Source organism: Primulina eburnea, chromosome 1 (assembly GCF_022965805.1).
Source record: "Primulina eburnea isolate SZY01 chromosome 1, ASM2296580v1, whole genome shotgun sequence".
Lineage (NCBI taxonomy): Eukaryota > Viridiplantae > Streptophyta > Magnoliopsida > Lamiales > Gesneriaceae > Primulina > Primulina eburnea.
Genome location: NC_133101.1, coordinates 602,663 through 620,283, shown reverse-complemented (window position 1 = coordinate 620,283; position 17,621 = coordinate 602,663). Strand labels below are relative to the sequence as shown.

At 36.3% G+C, this 17,621-nt stretch overlaps 4 protein-coding genes across 5 annotated transcripts; 2 read left to right on the top strand and 2 right to left on the bottom strand.

The window, feature by feature from the left end:
• Positions 1-1,367: 1,367 nt before the first annotated feature.
• Positions 1,368-2,920, bottom strand: LOC140831198 (uncharacterized). Of its 2 annotated transcripts, none has more exons than XM_073195068.1 (2): positions 2,428-2,920; positions 1,368-2,203 (listed from the first exon to the last, which is right to left on the bottom strand). In XM_073195068.1, exon 2 carries the CDS (start codon positions 2,196-2,198, stop codon positions 1,641-1,643), a length of 558 nt encoding a protein of 185 aa, XP_073051169.1. In that variant the 5' UTR covers positions 2,199-2,203; positions 2,428-2,920; the 3' UTR covers positions 1,368-1,640. The 2 variants fall into 2 exon arrangements, with proteins under 2 accessions (XP_073051169.1, XP_073051180.1); XM_073195079.1 differs by having other exon boundaries at positions 2,527-2,920.
• A 975-nt stretch (positions 2,921-3,895) lies between these two features.
• Positions 3,896-5,579, top strand: LOC140831364 (probable inactive receptor kinase At2g26730). The gene is made up of 2 exons (XM_073195140.1): positions 3,896-4,766; positions 4,900-5,579. Exons 1-2 carry the CDS (start codon positions 4,082-4,084, stop codon positions 5,541-5,543), a joined length of 1,329 nt encoding a protein of 442 aa, XP_073051241.1. The 5' UTR covers positions 3,896-4,081; the 3' UTR covers positions 5,544-5,579.
• An 853-nt stretch (positions 5,580-6,432) lies between these two features.
• On the bottom strand, positions 6,433-11,258 carry LOC140831125 (potassium transporter 8-like). Its single transcript, XM_073194944.1, has 8 exons — positions 10,970-11,258; positions 10,395-10,881; positions 10,243-10,296; positions 8,583-8,843; positions 8,431-8,483; positions 8,128-8,251; positions 7,769-8,023; positions 6,433-7,676 (listed from the first exon to the last, which is right to left on the bottom strand). The coding sequence occupies exons 1-8, from the start codon at positions 11,027-11,029 to the stop codon at positions 6,622-6,624; spliced, it is 2,349 nt and encodes a 782-aa protein (XP_073051045.1). The 5' UTR covers positions 11,030-11,258; the 3' UTR covers positions 6,433-6,621.
• A 4,888-nt stretch (positions 11,259-16,146) lies between these two features.
• On the top strand, positions 16,147-16,916 carry LOC140814551 (LOB domain-containing protein 23-like). Its single transcript, XM_073173575.1, has 2 exons — positions 16,147-16,299; positions 16,605-16,916. The coding sequence occupies exons 1-2, from the start codon at positions 16,147-16,149 to the stop codon at positions 16,914-16,916; spliced, it is 465 nt and encodes a 154-aa protein (XP_073029676.1).
• The last annotated feature ends 705 nt before the right edge of the window (positions 16,917-17,621 follow it).

The following is a 17,621-nucleotide window of genomic DNA, read 5'->3' as shown; positions in this document are numbered from 1 at the left end:
CGGAATTTCTTCTGGTACACGTGCTTCCGAGTTTCGAGCGCATATAAATGAAGCTATGCTGAAAGTTGAAGTGAATTTAAAAGTAAAATATATGAAGTCAAGTAATTATGAAATAGAAGAGTTTGAATATTTGCATTAAATTTAACATGAATCCATCTAAATCATGCAGGAAACGGACCTCGGACCAGTTCTAGCATTAAGAAAGGTGTTTCGAGCTGCGGTTAAGAAAGTGGACAGCTGCAAAAATTGCAGGAAGATATTTATGCTGGTGAGGACGTATTCACGGTCTCATTTCAAGAATGGAGCGTGGAACAAAGGAGGTGGGTGGTGCAATAAGACAAGGCCCGCAGGGAAGAAAGAGATTAACATGGACCGAGTCGACTTGCAAAATTCAGGTGGAGGAAGTTGAAATTGCTAGAGAAGCAGGGGAAGCACATGAGCATGTTTTCGAGATCCTCGATGTGACGGAGATGATGTTGATGAGGCCCGACGGGCACCCTGGAGTGCACTGGGGTAATCAATGGATGAAAGGTTACAGTGATTGTACCCTTTGGCGTCCACCAGGCCTTATTGATGCCTGGAATGATCTTATGCTGGAAATGATCAAGAAATGGAATCACAATTTTGATGTCGATGTAGTCCTTTGTGGTACAATACTCCATTCGACTGAAATTAGAGTTCATTTTCTATTAGACTATTACACGCAAAAGATACAGCTAATGACGAGAATACAAACTCAAAATTTTTAATCCATAAACCACATTTTGATTGTGTTGTATCATATGGTACAACAAGGTGAGAATAATTCCTCTCTCTCAACACTGAGAACTCCCTTAGGCAGTCCGAGGGGCATACCAAAAAAAAATTACAAAAGAAATTTCAAGAAACATGTAAAACTACATTCTTTTTCCAAGAATCACTATTACATATACGTTGTAACTAGCTTTGGTTTTCACAAGGGCAAGGGGAGAGCAAATGAAATTTAATGAGACGAGTCAAACTTGAAATGTGAGTAACGGTACCCCATATGGTTTCTTGATTCAACAGAACAAAATTCACTTGGATATATTGGCAACAGAAGTAAAGCAAGCAAGCAGTGGCATGAAACTAAAACCAGCATAGATGATTAAAAAATAGAAAAAAAAATGTACGTTGATTTTCCAGCATTTTCATGTAGATCAAAATGACAGCCGCATTCTCTCCCTAGCCACCCATCAAGGAAGATATGAAAATAATATAAGCAGATTCAGATAAACATGATAAACGTTCAACCATAAACATATTATAAAGAATGCAAGTTTCCTTGCTCCACCTAAGGGCATAAAAATATCTGCTTTCACACAATCCAGCGTAAAAGGCCATCTGTCTCCAGGATTAAGACAACTTAGAAAGAACGTAGGATATATTTACACATTTCTTTCAAAACACAAACACATATAGAACAAATATAAACAAATGTCGAACCATTTCCCTCATGAACAACTAATTTTTGCATGAAAAGCCGAAAATCACATAATTAAGGTGCAATGAGTTAATATCATAATCTCCAGCCTTACAATCTAAAAACCAGTTTTTATAAGCATACATATATAATGATCAAAAGAACATGCCCTAGCCCAACATTACCAGAAGGGCATGCCTTAGATCTCACTTATCTGATGCATACCCAACGAAAAGGAGAAGAGCTCACGGACGGGTGGGTACTCCACCAACGAAATATCCATCCCGTACCCACTAACTGGCAGTTTTAGCTCCCGTAAAACTGTAAACGCCTCAGCAGCACGCGTCTTTGGCACTTCTTCAGCCACCGAGCAGTAAGGAATCCATGTATCCGGACGGTACTCCACCGCAATTTCAATGCCTTCTTTTTTCAGGGCATCACACAGCTGCGAATGAAATTGAAGAAGAGATAAAGTAGGAGTTGGTCCAAGAAACAGGACATTGTTTTCGATTGGGAGGCTTCCAACTGAAGAGAAGGACAGAGAGACAGGTTCTTGCTTCAGACAAAAATTTCTGAGCACATTCTCAAGTTTAGCAATGTCAACAAAAGGGCTCGAAAACAAGGTAATGCGAGGCCTTGATTCAATCTCGATCAGATGAGTGCTGATTTGACGTCGAGCCAACACATTCCACGCCTTCAATACCTGATTCTCGAGTGCAGGATCAAAGTATAGCTCAATTGAGTAGCCTTGTGACATTGTCTCTATTTTAGGAATTAAACAGAACCAAGTAAAGAATCAAGAAAATAATGAATCCGAAATCACAAAATCAAGAAACAAATAAGAACGTAGTAAACAAAGAATACTGCGAATCCAACCAAATAAAAACAAATGCTGAACTAAAACGGTGAGAAAAAAGCATAACAGCAAGAACTGAGATCTAACGATCTAAAGTTCGCAAAACAAAATCCAAAGCAATCCCACAAACCTTCAACCGTTGAACAATACCAAGACAAACCCAGTACTGAAATTCGAACCAAAACCCCAAAGAAACGAGCTTTCAATCAAAGTAGCTAAATAGCCATACCCAGCTCAAATTGGAGACAAGTGACGAAGGATAGCCGAAGAAGGAACCAATTCGGCCAATTCAGAAGCTTCGGGTTGCCAAAAGCAGAATACTAACAAAAACAGACTGGAAACTGTAAGGATATGGAAGAGAAGAGGGCACGTGAAAAAACTCTGGTTAGACGTTAAAGTTTCAATTCCGAAAGGGACGCAAGGAATAAAGAGTTGAAGAAAAAGGTCTTCACAAGGAAAGTGATTTCTTTATTGAATTTCACCAGAAGAAATTCAAGGGTACATCCAATAAGAAATTTTTACAGGCCAATGTCTGAGATTATTAGGTTAAAAAAATTTCTTGAAACTGGGGCGCCGAAGACTTTGCAGTTGGAGATGAACAACCAGCGACCCATAAATAACCCATTAATCGCTTCGAATGAATATAATATTATATATTTATGTTTTAAAATTTTCTAGTCAAAATTTAGGCTTCCCATTTGAATATGAAAGATAATTTAATATCAGAATACCTAAAAATAATTATTTATTTATCTTTGAATCAAGAAAATAAATCTATATACTATATTAAAAGGGAGGAGTAGACCGATCAAATTGGTCGAATGGTATGACCTGTGTATTTTTTTTTCATTTTACTATTTGTTTTTTATGATCAATTTCAAAAATTTCCAAAATAAACTCGATCTATTTTTATAATTTATACTAAAATAAACTTTTTAAAAATCAAATCAAATAAAGTAAAAGCATGCAACGAATGCTTCAGGACACTGGTAAATATAATTGATGAACTATTACGAGAGAGGTAATTGAATACTTTTTAAATTAAAAATAGAGAAAGATAATTTTTTATAATGTCCAAGAGTAGTGTAAAGAAATTTAACTTGATAATTTTTGAAATTTTTGGAAGTTGGGGTAACTATTTTAATTGAAATTGACTAAGATTGAAGTTAGCTAGTTTGGATGTTGAGTGCAACGACGATGGTCGTGCTCACTTTAGCCTATGTCCATGAGTCCATCCTTGGTTAAACATGGGGCGTTGGATATGCACTGTAAGGGCCGAATTAATACTGATGCAGCATCTGATCCGATGGTGAAAGATAACGTGTGAATTTCCCTGCTCGGGAGCATCTCTAACATGTATACAAAACTGGAGGGGGTCAATTTCAGGTTCCTGTGTTGAATTTGTCTCACTCGCATGTTTTCATTCTTGGCAGGTGTTTTTTATTCTGCATACATGCATCCCTATACATCTCCAGTAATGGGGCAGAAACAAGAAAGGGTGTCACTTTCAGATTTCAGTTGAGAATTGAAGAATTCTTTGGGTTAAATTTATTATAGTAAATTGAATCCAGGGGCCGGCAGGCACACGGATGGTTGATCCTAAATAAATCTAAGTGGCTCACTACTGGACTTTGTCAATGTTTCCACAAGGATATCTCCGTCGGTAGGCGTTATAAAAAGGGTGGTGAATGTTTCAACTTTGGAGTTTTCTCCGTGTGCAAGAACACTTTCATTTTGTGTTTTTTTAATGTTCGAGATCCGATTCTATATTTGCAACATTTAGTATGAAGCAATTAATCTTGATCTGGGCTTGCGTTATTTCACTGTTTCTCTCGAAATCAGTGAAATCCGATGATCGTGAGCAGGCTAATCAGCAAATATCTGATTCAGGTGGTGTTTCTACTAATCAGGTTCTCATGTTCGCAGGCTATTTTCTCATAGGTCTAGCCGTCTTGTTCATCGTGCTTCTTTGGATATACAAAAGATTCAAGACAAAAGGAGAGAAAATCGACGCAGATAACAAGGTTGTAGCCATTGATGAAAGCGTCATCAAGCCCAGTTTCTCCACTGTAGAGTTGAAGGCAGGAGGGGTCAGCAAAACTGATCTCTCCCACGCTTCGACCGAAACTGCCATGGTTTCTCCATCCTTGATAGTTCTCACGAACCCGGAGGTTAACATGCCGAAATTGGAAGACCTACTCAAGGCCCCAGCTGAGCTGCTCGGGAGAGGTAGCCACGGTAGTGTCTACAAGGTCGCGTGTGGGCCACAGGGGAAGAGCCTAGCTGTGAAGAGGATCAAGGATTGGGCCATATCTGGCATTGAGTTCAAGCAGAGAATGAGCAGGCTGAATCAAGTGAAACATCCTCATGTTTTGCCTGCCATTGCATTCTACAGCTCCAGACAGGAGAAGCTTCTGGTTTACGAGTATCAACAGAATGGGAGCCTTTTCAGGCTAATCCATGACGATGGCAATTATTTCTGCTAAAATTTCAAAGTACTAAACATGAATCAGACAAATCTTCCCCCCTTAGACAAATTTTCTGTCTCCGTCCCTGATGTGAACAATCAATTTTTTTTTTTCCTTTTCTTTGATTTGAACAGGAAATCACAGAAGGCAACAATTTGATTGGAGCAGCAGGCTCACCGCCGCTGCTGCGATAGCTGATGCATTAGCCTTCATGCATGAAGAACTGAAGAATGAGAAAATCCCACATGGGAATTTGAAAACATCAAACATTTTGCTGACCAACAACATGGAGCCATGCATCAGCGAGTATGGCCTAACGCTTGTAAACCAGGAGGCCAGTGATACCCTTCAAGGCCACGAAGAAGGCGGCTCCATGATCTTCAAGGCAGACACATATGCTTTCGGGGTGATTCTTCTGGAATTGCTAACAGGACGACAGGTTCTGAACAATGGAATGGACCTCGCGAGTTGGGTTCTTGCAGTCGTCAGGGAGGAATGGACAGTGGAGGTGTTCGACAAGAACTTGATACGCGAGGGGGCTAGTGAGGAAAGGATGGTTAACATGCTGCAGGTAGCGATTAAATGTGTTAACAAGTCCGCGGAGGCGAGGGCTAGCATGAACCAAGCGGCGCTAATGATTAGTATGATTAGGGAGGACGAGGATAAATCGATGGACGTTTCTGAGTTATCCATTACAAGGTCGTTCATTGATGATTACAACTTCTCAGAACAAAGTGAAAATATAATGAAATTTAAGAGTCATATTTATGAACTGTAAATTTTATATCTAAAGTATCTACTTTTTCAATGCAACGACCGCATTTACTATAGTTCTTTTTCAAGATTTGATACTATGTTATTACATTTGGAATATAGGTCTTCGTGATTTTTACTTTCTGAGATTTGTCTGCTCTCTTTGGTGTATCTTAATTTTAGGGAATGAAAATACCCTTATAGCTAATATTATATCAAGATTCGTTTAAAATGCTACATACTTCTTAATTCTCATCTCTTGCGCTTATGTTTAATATCATTTATATTTGCTGCAATTAAAGTTAGTATTTATTTTGTTTAAGTACTAACAATATGGATCAGATGAATGTTTGACCATTACTCAGAAATTTGATTCCTCTTGCAAACATTTTTTGCGAGTTTCATCGTCATAAAAAAATTTAGCTGAATTTTTATTGGCTTATAACGATTTTAATAACAATTTAGATAACGAGATTAAAGTATATAATAATAACAATTATTATAACCCTAGCTAGTTGGTACAGAAAAAAATATACAACTAGTAACCGATCCCATAAATCTGTCGAATTGTTTAACTGATCGAGAAAATTAATTTAGAAGCATATTACTTCATGGGACCAATTAAGGATGTTATTATCGGATATTAATTTATGAAAAACTATACGTTATAGGTTACAAATTTATAGCGTATTAATTTATGAAAATTATTTTATAAGAAAGTTGTAATTTGTTGTAACATTACAATAAATTAATTTATTTATAAGAAAATAGAATAGTTGCAATTTGTTGTGAGAGTAGCATAAATTATTGAGCACTAAGCTACGATTGTATAATATTTAAATAGTAAGTTTGTGAGACGATTTATAACAATGGGTAGAGTTAGCTCGATTCATAAATTCCACGAACAGTGATACTTTAGTCATAAAAAGTAATATTTTTCACAAGTTAAAATCGAATCAAAAATTCATTTCACAAAATTGACATGTGAGACTCTACGACGGTCTCGCATGAATTTCTATGTAAAGTAAAAACATACCGGCCTAAGTCCAGTCCCCATTTACTTTACAATATTCATTTACAAGAACCTTTTTTCTTCTTCAAAACTAAACAAGGTAAATCATGCCCACCTCCAAAGTTGATGCACGAGGCAAATTCAGTGCATATGTTGGTGATGTACAGTTCCTTCTCAAGAAATCATACCCCAGATTAATCACCACCCTCTTCATCAGACTCGAACCGGACTTCGCCTTCACGTAACAATGGCCTAATATAAACGCCATCCCCGCCTCTCTCGCTTCCATCAGTTCTCGTAGCTCTGCTCGGGCGTCTGAATCGATTTGTGGGCTTTCAGGTACGAGGAATCTTACCCTTTTCCTTGGAATATCGGGTGAATGAATTTCCCCTAGCTCCATAACGCTGGCTATATCAGATAATTTTTCATCATTTTCCAACATTTTGATGCCGCTAGTATGTGCTGATGTAGTCCCAATGACAGTCATCTTCTCTTCATTTTCAAGATTTTGGTACAACGGATTATCACACTCTTCCCCCTCGGAACGGATAAATTCTGCTATGCTACAAACAAGATCCCTTTCAAACTCCACATCATCCGTGACCGAATCACGGTATCCATAACGGACTATGCATCGATAAACTCTGTACCCTTTGGGCCCGATTCTTCCAACAAGAAATCTCTCCTCGGGTCTCACATGAGGAACTGGGACATATTTTACACAGAATAAGACTAGAACCTGGTGAAAAGCCGGGAGATTAGTCACGAAATGGGAGAAGATAGCTGGAATTCCAGAAACAAGTTCTGTATGTACAAGGCCAATGCCTCGGACCCGTACAATACCAAGATCAGGACTCAAACCGAGGAGCCAGTCGATGGAAACTTTGTTGTGAAGGTCAAACTCATACTTTTTAAATGTCCCGTAATGCCAAATGTACATTATTGCTAGAAAGATAAAGGAGAGTGCAACCGGGACCCAAGCTCCGTCAAGAAACTTGATTAGAGAAGCAGAGAAGTAGAGGGCTTCGATGGAACCAAAGAAGAATATGAAACAAATGGCAAAAACAACACTTCTATTCCAGCACAAGACGATGACAAGAGACATAAGACATGTGGTCACCAACATAACAGTTATAACAGCCAAACCTGGTGAAACCAACAGGGAACAGTAAGAAATTTATTCTTGATTAAGTACGGTAAAATTATGAGCAAAGATGTCATTTCAGTGCAGATATTACCAGATGCGTTGCTGATGCGTTTTGTGTCTCTGAAGCCAATGGTGACGGCCAATCCGAGAAGCATTAAAGTCCAGTTGATAGCAGGAATATAAATCTGCCCACATATTTTAGACGACGTGTGTATTATTCGGACCCTTGGAAAGCAACCCAAAGCAGAGCATTGCTTAATGATGGAAAACGTCCCAGTGATGATGGCTTGGCTTCCCACGACAGCAGCAAGTATCGCAATTGCGAGGACAGGCCATCGAATTTTTTCTGCATGACGAGAGGGGGATTTGGTTTATTTGCAAAACTCAAAAAAAATTTACTTATCTTGGATGCTACTTACGAAGATTAAATGACAGAGAAACTTTACATACCAGGTACAGATTCATAGAATCCAATTCGGTAGTAACTCTCGATGACATGATGTTTGGATAAATATGCCGCTTGTCCCATGTAAGCAAGGATTAAGGATGGATAAACCACACAGCTAAAAGCTATCTGTAATAAGGCAGCTGTTTAGTCAAAGTTAAACCAGTAAAGATTTTGCATCAATCGTGTCGAACTTATCATACTCAATGATATACTACATGAAGGGGTCGTATCTCTTCTATGGTCTATAATCTGATAGAGAATTGGAAACTCAAATAATAAAAAGGAAAGTAAACAAATTCATTCACCTTGATGGACAACTGCGAAAAATGTCCAAGATCAGCAAACATGGCCTCTGAACCTGAAAACATACATTACATCTAAATGAAACTTAAATGAGAAGGAAGAAACTATTAGATACTTTTAAGCAGAAATAAATAGCATTTTATGCTCTAATAACCTGTTATGCACAACAATATCCCACCCAAGGACATCCAGCCTCCTTTTCGAGTCTTCTTCAAGAATTTATACATGTAGTAAGGAGAGAGTGCCTGGTAAACATTCGGATTCCACTGGAATATATTATACACTCCGATGGCACTGATGCAGAATAGCCAAGTTATCACGACTGGGGCAAACAGAAATCCTATTCGGTGGGTTCCGTAGTGTTGCAGATAAAATAAGAAAACCAGTATTATACAAGCAACAGGGACTTCGATATCTGTGAAACATGAAAAATTTAAGGGAAAAAAATCATTAGCTGTTTCTTAAGACTTTACTTCAGACGGAAAAATCAGGACATGCATAGAGAGCATGGCCCATAGCTAAATTACCGACTACTAATAATATCCGAGGAACCTCATAATGGTTCTTCAAAAAATGGTAAATCTAAATGCCACCTTTTTAGTACTGTGCTCAACTGACAATAAAACAATAATAGAATGCTCCAAGTTCAGATTTTTTTCCTCACAAGAAAAACAAATAGTTAAAACTTCAATTTTCATTCCCTTCCTTTAAGAAGCAGCAGTATTACATTTCAAGTTGGTGTTAAAATCTACAAAGCATTAAGCCGGGACAAATCCAAATTGAGTAGAGGTGTAATTCAGCCTGAGTAGATAAACTTTGGTAGCAGGTCATATATGCAACTATAGATAAGCCCAAGTCCAGCGCGAATATCATCGGTCATTGCTGATGGAGATGTCGAGAGAACAGAAGATCATATAACCACAAAAATATTGCTTCTTAACATATCACACATAAATTTTCACCTAAATTTCTAAAATTTCAACCTCTGTATGTTCTCTTCTCCCTATAACATCACATTTTCATCAGAAAATCATTGAACTCTAATGTCTTTTATTTTATTTTTTTTTGATAAAAAACTATTATATTAGAATAATATGACTGAGTTACAATAACATGAGGATAAGAAATCCTCAATGAGCATACTGCTCTACAGACTTAACTCTAATGTCTTTTATTGTTCAAAAATGATTACTTTACCCTAAGTACAACTTATTTTAGTTTAAGTTGCATCTCCTCGTCAGAATACAGCAATGTGGTCATCCACAATCAAGAAGATGGTGGCCTAACTTTACTTTTATGTAAATCGTATCAACCTTTACTTTGATTAAAGCGAAAAGTTTGTCCTGTGGAAAGGCCCCACAATAATGACTTTTCAGCACAATTTGGTGGAATCTCTGTCCACAAAATACACAACGCTGTAAGAACAAATTTTTTTAAAGACTAAATTGGAGGTTGGAACATCTTGAGCCTTCAAACATCGATGTCTTTGAGACCTAGAATTTATATCCGATCAATGTTTCAACGCCAATCATATTTTTCCCTTGGTTTAAAAGTTTCTACTTTGCCAATCTCAATCATCGCACAACGACACAGAAATCCAAACAAAAATCAAATTAAAGAGATAAAGACAAGCCACTTCGACAAATTCAAGATTGGCGTTGAAATGAGTTTTCATAAGTTTAATGAATCGATCATTACCAAAAATGATGAAACACCAGATTAGGTAGAGATAAGAATACCCCATGTTCTTCCAAACCAAGCAAACAAATTCTAACACTTAGAAATGAAACATCAAACATTCATAGAAGACTTACATTGGTGATGATGCTTTGACACAACAAGTTCTAATCCGGACACAGCAGAAAATACTGAGCATTAACAACAGAACATGAATTAATTCTGAGTTCCAACATTTCAATTTCTCCAAATTAACAGTGAACACAACTTAAAAGAAGCCATTTCATACCCGAAATTGCTGGTGTAAGAACTCCATCCCCAATCACCATACAAGTCCCAATCAAAGCCAAAGCGAGCAATATCTTCTGCAGCAATTTATGCTTTTCCAAAATTGATTTCAAGCTTAAGCCAAGACCTTTATTACCTGATGCACTTCCATCTTTTCTGTACTCATATAATTCCTCATCAGCAAGCTGCCCATTTGGCAAAGTACTCACCCGGGCATGGCGGCACAGCAATGAATACAAAGCAAAAGTCCCACCTTCACCATTATCATCAGCTCTGAGTACTATGAACACATATTTAAGAAGAGGAATCAGAGTCAATGTCCAGAACACGAAAGACAAAACCCCATATATTTCCTCATTAGATTCTGAATGTTTGATGTCCTCCGCAAAAGTACTTTTGTATACATACAAAGGTGAAGTGCTTAAATCCCCATAAACAACACCCAAACTCTGATAAGCTAATGTTAGCACAGCCCTCCAAGATTCTTTCTGTAACAAAAATAAAAAGTAGAAAACAAATCACCAACTATCAAACACTAGTAAAAAAATTGATATTTCTCTGGCACAAAACTCTCACCTTTTTAGCATTGTTAGGGTTCCAGCCTTGTATATCCATCACAGGCCGTCTAAGAATCATGGGAAATCATTTTTGGCTGGTGTCTTAAAGCAAGTATAGGTTACCCATTTGAGCAAGCACTATAAGCCAGCCTTTTTACCATGAATGCTCCATTAAAAAAGTGAAGGACCCTTTCTTATCATGGGGACAAAAACGAAAATCTACAAGATAACACCGAATTAAAGACTGATAGGAACTTGTGATCAACATTAGTGCCTAATACGACGTCTTTTGTTAAAACACAAATAAGAAAGAAAGAAACTAATTAGTGACATGTGTCGTTTGAATTGCCACTCCCTAGTCCCTGTAAATTTTAACCAAAAAAATCTGATGTTGCCTCACAGTATCACATATATCGGCCAACACATAAAAAATATCATTTACCCAGAGCAAGAAACTCAGCTCCGTTGGATTAGATCAATTAAACAAATGTACAGAATTTTTATTTTTTGTTAAAAAAAAGTGCATTTTAAAAAAAGCGCCAGGTTGTTTTCTTGAATGACACCCGTTATTAACAAAAATACTGAGCTGCTGATGAACTCACAGTGTTAAAGAGTGTTCGTGCTTTATCGCCAGGTCCTTATCAGTCGGCAAATTACGTGTTTTCTTCCAAGATTAGATACTCACCACTCGCAGCCGGCTCAAATCTCACTCTCGGAATGCAAAGTATTTATGGAAGATTAAGATTAATATTGGTGACACCAAAACGAAAATAAAAAAGATGAACCATCCAATATCATTCCCCTGCACCGACCCATTTAAAAATAATAAAAATCTAACCAAGTGTGGCCACGTATTATCTGTAGATATTTTTTTGTTATAATCACTTAAATATTATAATTAATATGAGGCAGAGCTGACACATACTCCTGTATATCATATATTTCAATTATCTATCACTCAATAATTAACATAGCACAGTTGGTACAAAACTCTCCGGCTATATTAATATTTAATCAATTTTATAGGTATTTTATCATCCACTCTTATAATTTTTAATTTGTTAGACAGGTCAATTCGATCTATATCTATAATTTAAAAATGATATTTTTTACATAAAATGTAATATTTTTAAATTTGTTGAATTTTGTTTGAAATTCGTATCACAAAATTGAATCATTAAAGTTTGTGTGCTTGTATATTATATAGGTATGTGTACAAGATATATTTATTCTTAGATGAGATCCATACAAAAATCATAAATTGGAGTAATTCATTCTATGTTATAATATTGAGATAAAGGCATAAATAATTTTAAATCCTTGAAATTTGCAGGCGTATATGAAAATGAATCTCCAGCAGATTGCACGGATCTCCAAAGAATCCGGTTTACACTATTTTTCCACTGCTTATGCAAACAATCGATCTTTAAAATTTTAAATTAATTTATTAATTAAGCTTATTTAATTATATAATTTAATAAAGGAAATCAATCTTGACTTTGGGGTGAGACGATTGATGTATCTTAACACTAATTTCTGAAATAAGATATTACATCTTATATGCTTTCGAAAGACTTTTATAAAACAAAAGAGCTTACATCAATCATTGGATATGTATCATTTCGTCTTTCGAGTAACTTTTATCTAATAACTGTAAAGTGATCATAACCATATCTTGTATTACATGAAGAAGAATCTGACTTCTCTTCTAGCCATAATTTAATAAAGATCAAATAAATGTTAAGACATTATTCATGTGCTAGGATCAAACTCAACATTTTATCAAAACAGTACAAATATAGTTCTCGGGTTTTCGGGCGTGGGGAGCTTGTTATGGATCCCCACGAGATTGCCATGAAGTATCTTAAATCTGATGATTTCATAATTGATCTGACTGCCACGCTGCCGTTGCCTCAGCCCTCAGGTATAGTAGACTTACTTGTAAAGCTAATTAAGCAAAATGTTATATATTTTCAGTGACATGAACTTAAAAGACAATTGGTTGTTGCAGATTGTGATCTGGTATGTGATTCCAGCTACAAAGCCCAACGGAACCGGTCATGCTGACGACCGTACTCTTGCTCTTATTGTCCTAATCCAATATGTTCCACGGCTGTTTGTCATTTTCCCCCTGAATCGGAGGATAACTAAAAAAACACGGATTTTATCGCCAAGACTGCTTGGGCTGGAGCTGCATATAATTTGCTTCTATACATTCTAGCCAGCCATGTGAGTGAGTTTGTGTGCATGGTTCGTCAGAACGGCTGCATAACGGGCGGAACGGAATGGGAACGGTGGCCACCGTTCCAAAGTTCCAGGCCAAATCGTTTATTGTATTGTAGCTGCGTTATGTGGCGTTTTATCGGCCGCATAACGGGAAAGCGGAACGGAACGGGCGGAACGGAACGCAAGTTGCGACGGATTTGTTTTGAACCGTCGCTACTAGCGACGGTTTTACCAAATCGGCGACGGTTTTGGTAAAACCGTCGCTAAAATCCGTGGGAAGTCGCGCGCTTGCGCCCCTCAATCTCGCGCCTTTGCACGTGTTGAGCAGAAAGATGCGCCCGGAAAGTCGCGCATATGCGCCCCCCAATCTGTAAAAAAAAAAAAAAAAAGAAACGTGTTTGTAGGCACTAAAAGAATTATAATTCCACACACGATTCTTTTGATAGATCATTTGATTTTTCAACATCTGGTACACATGGAATTAGACATCGTGGATTTGATTATGGGTCGTCTCAGTATATTGGTGATAGATACAATGAATCTTCATCATCTATATGGCGTGGTGTTGGACGTCATGGTCCCGAGTATAGATCTTCAAATACAGCTGATAGTTCTACTGTGTATCCTGGATTCGGATACTATAATCGTCGTGACGAAACACTATTACAAAATCAATCATCCCATTCTAATGATATTTCGTCATCTCAATCTAATCAATATCCCTATGGACAATCACATCAATATCCAAATGTTCGAAATCAATTTAATCTACGAGATAGTGATGAAGAATATAACAATGATCTCGCTCCTCCGCGTCACTCTTCATGGTATTAGCTTTGGTATGTTATAATTTTTAGTGTGTATTTTCTTATTGTGCTATTATTGTAAAATAATTTTGTATTGATCTATTAATTTGTAATAACTTTATATATTTTATTTTTTAGTATGATGTAATTTATATTTACATTTTTTTACCAATTTTTTGAATTTATTAATTTTTTTATACAACCGTTCCGCAACCGTTCCGCAATATAGCATTGGAACTGGAACGGTCGTTGTCGTTCCAAGCACCGCAACCGTTCCGGCGAACCATGTGTGTGTGTGTCTGTGTCCATGCATTGCCTTCCACTTGATCAAGTGATCCTCGGTAATTGTTATTGGTTCCAGGTATTAGGATCTTCATGGTATCTTGCATCGATAGGGCGGCAACATTCTTGCTGGGATCATTGAATTCACCAGTGTTCCACCGTGTAATCTGAAATTCCTTGATTGTGAAAGTCATGAAATATATAGGTAGTATCGAGCTGCAGTACTATAGGCTCAATTCGACGACTAGTGTGCTTTCACGTTGTGACGCAAGCAATGATGAATTGATTTCATGTTTGGGATGTTTGCTGATGCTTTTAAAAGCGAAGTTGCTTCCTCAATTTTCATTGAGAAATACATTCATTGCCCTAAATCCTTAAAAACTCCAAAGTCAAGTATGATTGACTTAGGGAAATTTTGAGATGGATGACCCCTAGAAGCTTCTTCGTATGGTGCGTGTGACTGGGGACATAAACAGGTTGGAAAGACTCGATCGTCTCGTTACAGTGAAGATAGCCGTCGAATTTGAGGCGTTACAATCATGGACTTTGATTCTTAACTGATGCGCAGGACAAAGCTAGCTAGCTAGCTAGCTCAGATGCCATGTCAAAAGCTTCCAATATTTCACATTCTCATCCATTAAGGTTAGCTGAACAGCCGCGGATCAGCCAGAACGGCCTTCACTACGTCAAAGTTCCAGGCTTTACATGCCGATTTCTTTGGGTCGTGCATGGAACGGATTGGTTATCCAGAAACGTTTTTCGTTTCTTTATTTCATGTCATGTGTAACTGTTGTCGAGTCGATATCATCACCCTACTTCCATAAAAATCATGCTTGTTTTACATTAACTTGGGCCGTATATAACTTCCTAAAAATATATATAAAACCAATGAATTAATATCAATTGTTATCATCGGTTATAATTATTTAGTTGGATATTATTTTATAGATTCGTGAATTTATTGAATTAGATCATACACATAATGTGTATATATAAAAGATATTCTTAAGAGAAGTATTGTTACAAATACAAGCTGTTAAATGTTTCATTTTCAATACACTTTTTACAAAGCTAGACTTAATTAGATAACATAAATTATGTACGTAAAATTTCTCGCTCGATGGAGAGTGAGAAATATGTAAAGTTTGAAAATCATTAAAATTATCTTGAAATTTATTTTATGTGAATTGAAAAACAATTAATGTTCGAAAAATGAACCGTTAAGGTATTTTGTCATGAATATTATTTTTAACAACCGACGTATAATTGTTGCTTGGACATGCAATTCATGTATTAATGGCCACTACTTCTAGTGGTTTAGTAATATAAATATATCTCAATAACTAATAAAGAGAGATGAGTTTGATCAATTCACATCCGCCAATGGAATAAAAAAATCATGCATGAATTAATTAAAGAACATTAAATTTATTATTTAAATTTGTGTGTGCAGTATGCTTGCAACATATTCTATTTTCTACAAATTTAATCAATATATATTTTTTCTAACTATATATACATTTAGGACAACAATTACCGTACATGCATTTTGCTGTAATTTCCGGAAACTAAGTCATTTCTTGCAACGGGATGGAAAATTTTAAGAACATACTTCCATATTCTAAATATGGATGCCAATCAATCTCACTTTCCTAACATATTTTCCTCAAAAAAATAAGTCGTCTAAATGCACGATTTGAGTCAATTTACCAAATGCTATCAGCTCGCTTCGAATTTCAAATTTACTTCCAAACTAATCAATCCAAATGTTAATTAGCCGTTGTCAAATTCCTTCCTCTCCATATATTAAATATTGCAAAATCCCCTTAGATTCTATAAAACATTAGATTTTTCAAAAGATTTTTATATCTAGGAGGATTCGATGAACTCTACTCGTTGTGCTGCATGCCGATATCTGAGAAGAAGATGCCCTTCCGACTGTATATTCGCTCCTTATTTTCCTCCCGATGATCCAAAAAGATTTATTTGCGTCCACAAAATCTATGGAGCTAGCAATGTTGGAAAGATGCTTCAGGTTACTTGTATATTGTATCTGGATGTAGTATCGCGATATCTAATAAATGGGACTCTTTTTTTTTTTTTTCAAAGTATTTCAAAAAAGTGATCCATTTTTTCAATAATTTTTTTATACTTCTTCAAAGTAGATCAGGAAAATAAAATATGGATCAGATTAATGATAATGCGCGTATAAAATAGAAAAATGGCAACAGCAAGCTCCGTCACCTTTTCTTGGTCCAAGTGTCTTTGTGACCCTATACTATATATACAGCAAGTTTTGCTTCTGAAAAATTTTCTCGGCTTTTGATTTCTTACGACCAGGAACTTCCGGTGAATCGAAGAACGGAAGCAGCAGACTCCTTGTTCTTTGAAGCTCAATGTAGACTTCAAGATCCGGTATATGGTTGTGTGGGAACTGTCACAATTTTGCATCAACAGATACACGATGCGCAATGCCAACTAGCTAGGATTCAAGCACAAATTGCCGCACTCAGTGCTCAGTCCGCCCAACAAAATCAGTTTCATCATCATCATCATCAAGTTGAAGTTACGCCAACTTTCAATCCCATTTCCTCGCCGGCGCAGTATGATGTTGCGAACACAAATAATTGGTTCAACTTTAACTTACTGTAGATTTGTTGGGGTATTTGTTTCAAAGAAAAAAAATTATTTCCTTCATTTTTTTTATTATTTTGCTGGCAGCTGATTTAAAGAGACGGGTTCAATTTTTCAGATACAAGTTGGATTATATTTATTTATTTGCCAAGTTTCTTTAAAATGACATGAATTAAAAAAACTAATGTTTAAATATATACAAGTTATTGAATCAATACCATCACTTTTAGTAAATCGGAGGGTGATATTTTAAACAAATAGACAAAATATCAACTAAATAAACACTATCCTCAGCAGCACACTCCGCCTCGTCAGCCACATCCACCTGTGTCTCGACCTCAGCCACATGAACGATGCCCTTTTCAATGCGTCGCTTCGCATAATCGAAATAATCAAAAATTAAAAGATAGTATATCAAAACTAAATCTTGAAAATTATGTGAATCTAAACCCAAAATTGAACATGTTAATGTAAAAAAAAAAACTATTTTCTCAAATATTTGTTATGTTTTCAATGTGGTATCTTATAAATTTCTTGGTTATTTCAAAGTTTTTCACCAAAACATTATCACAGTATTCTAATTTCTAGGTTGTGTTGATAAAATACATTAACTTTTTAAAGATGTTTCCTCTTCATTTCATTTGTTCCCTGATTTTGTTTGAGAAAATATAGATACAAAAAATATATAATGATGAGATTTGGAAATGATTATTTAATTAGAAT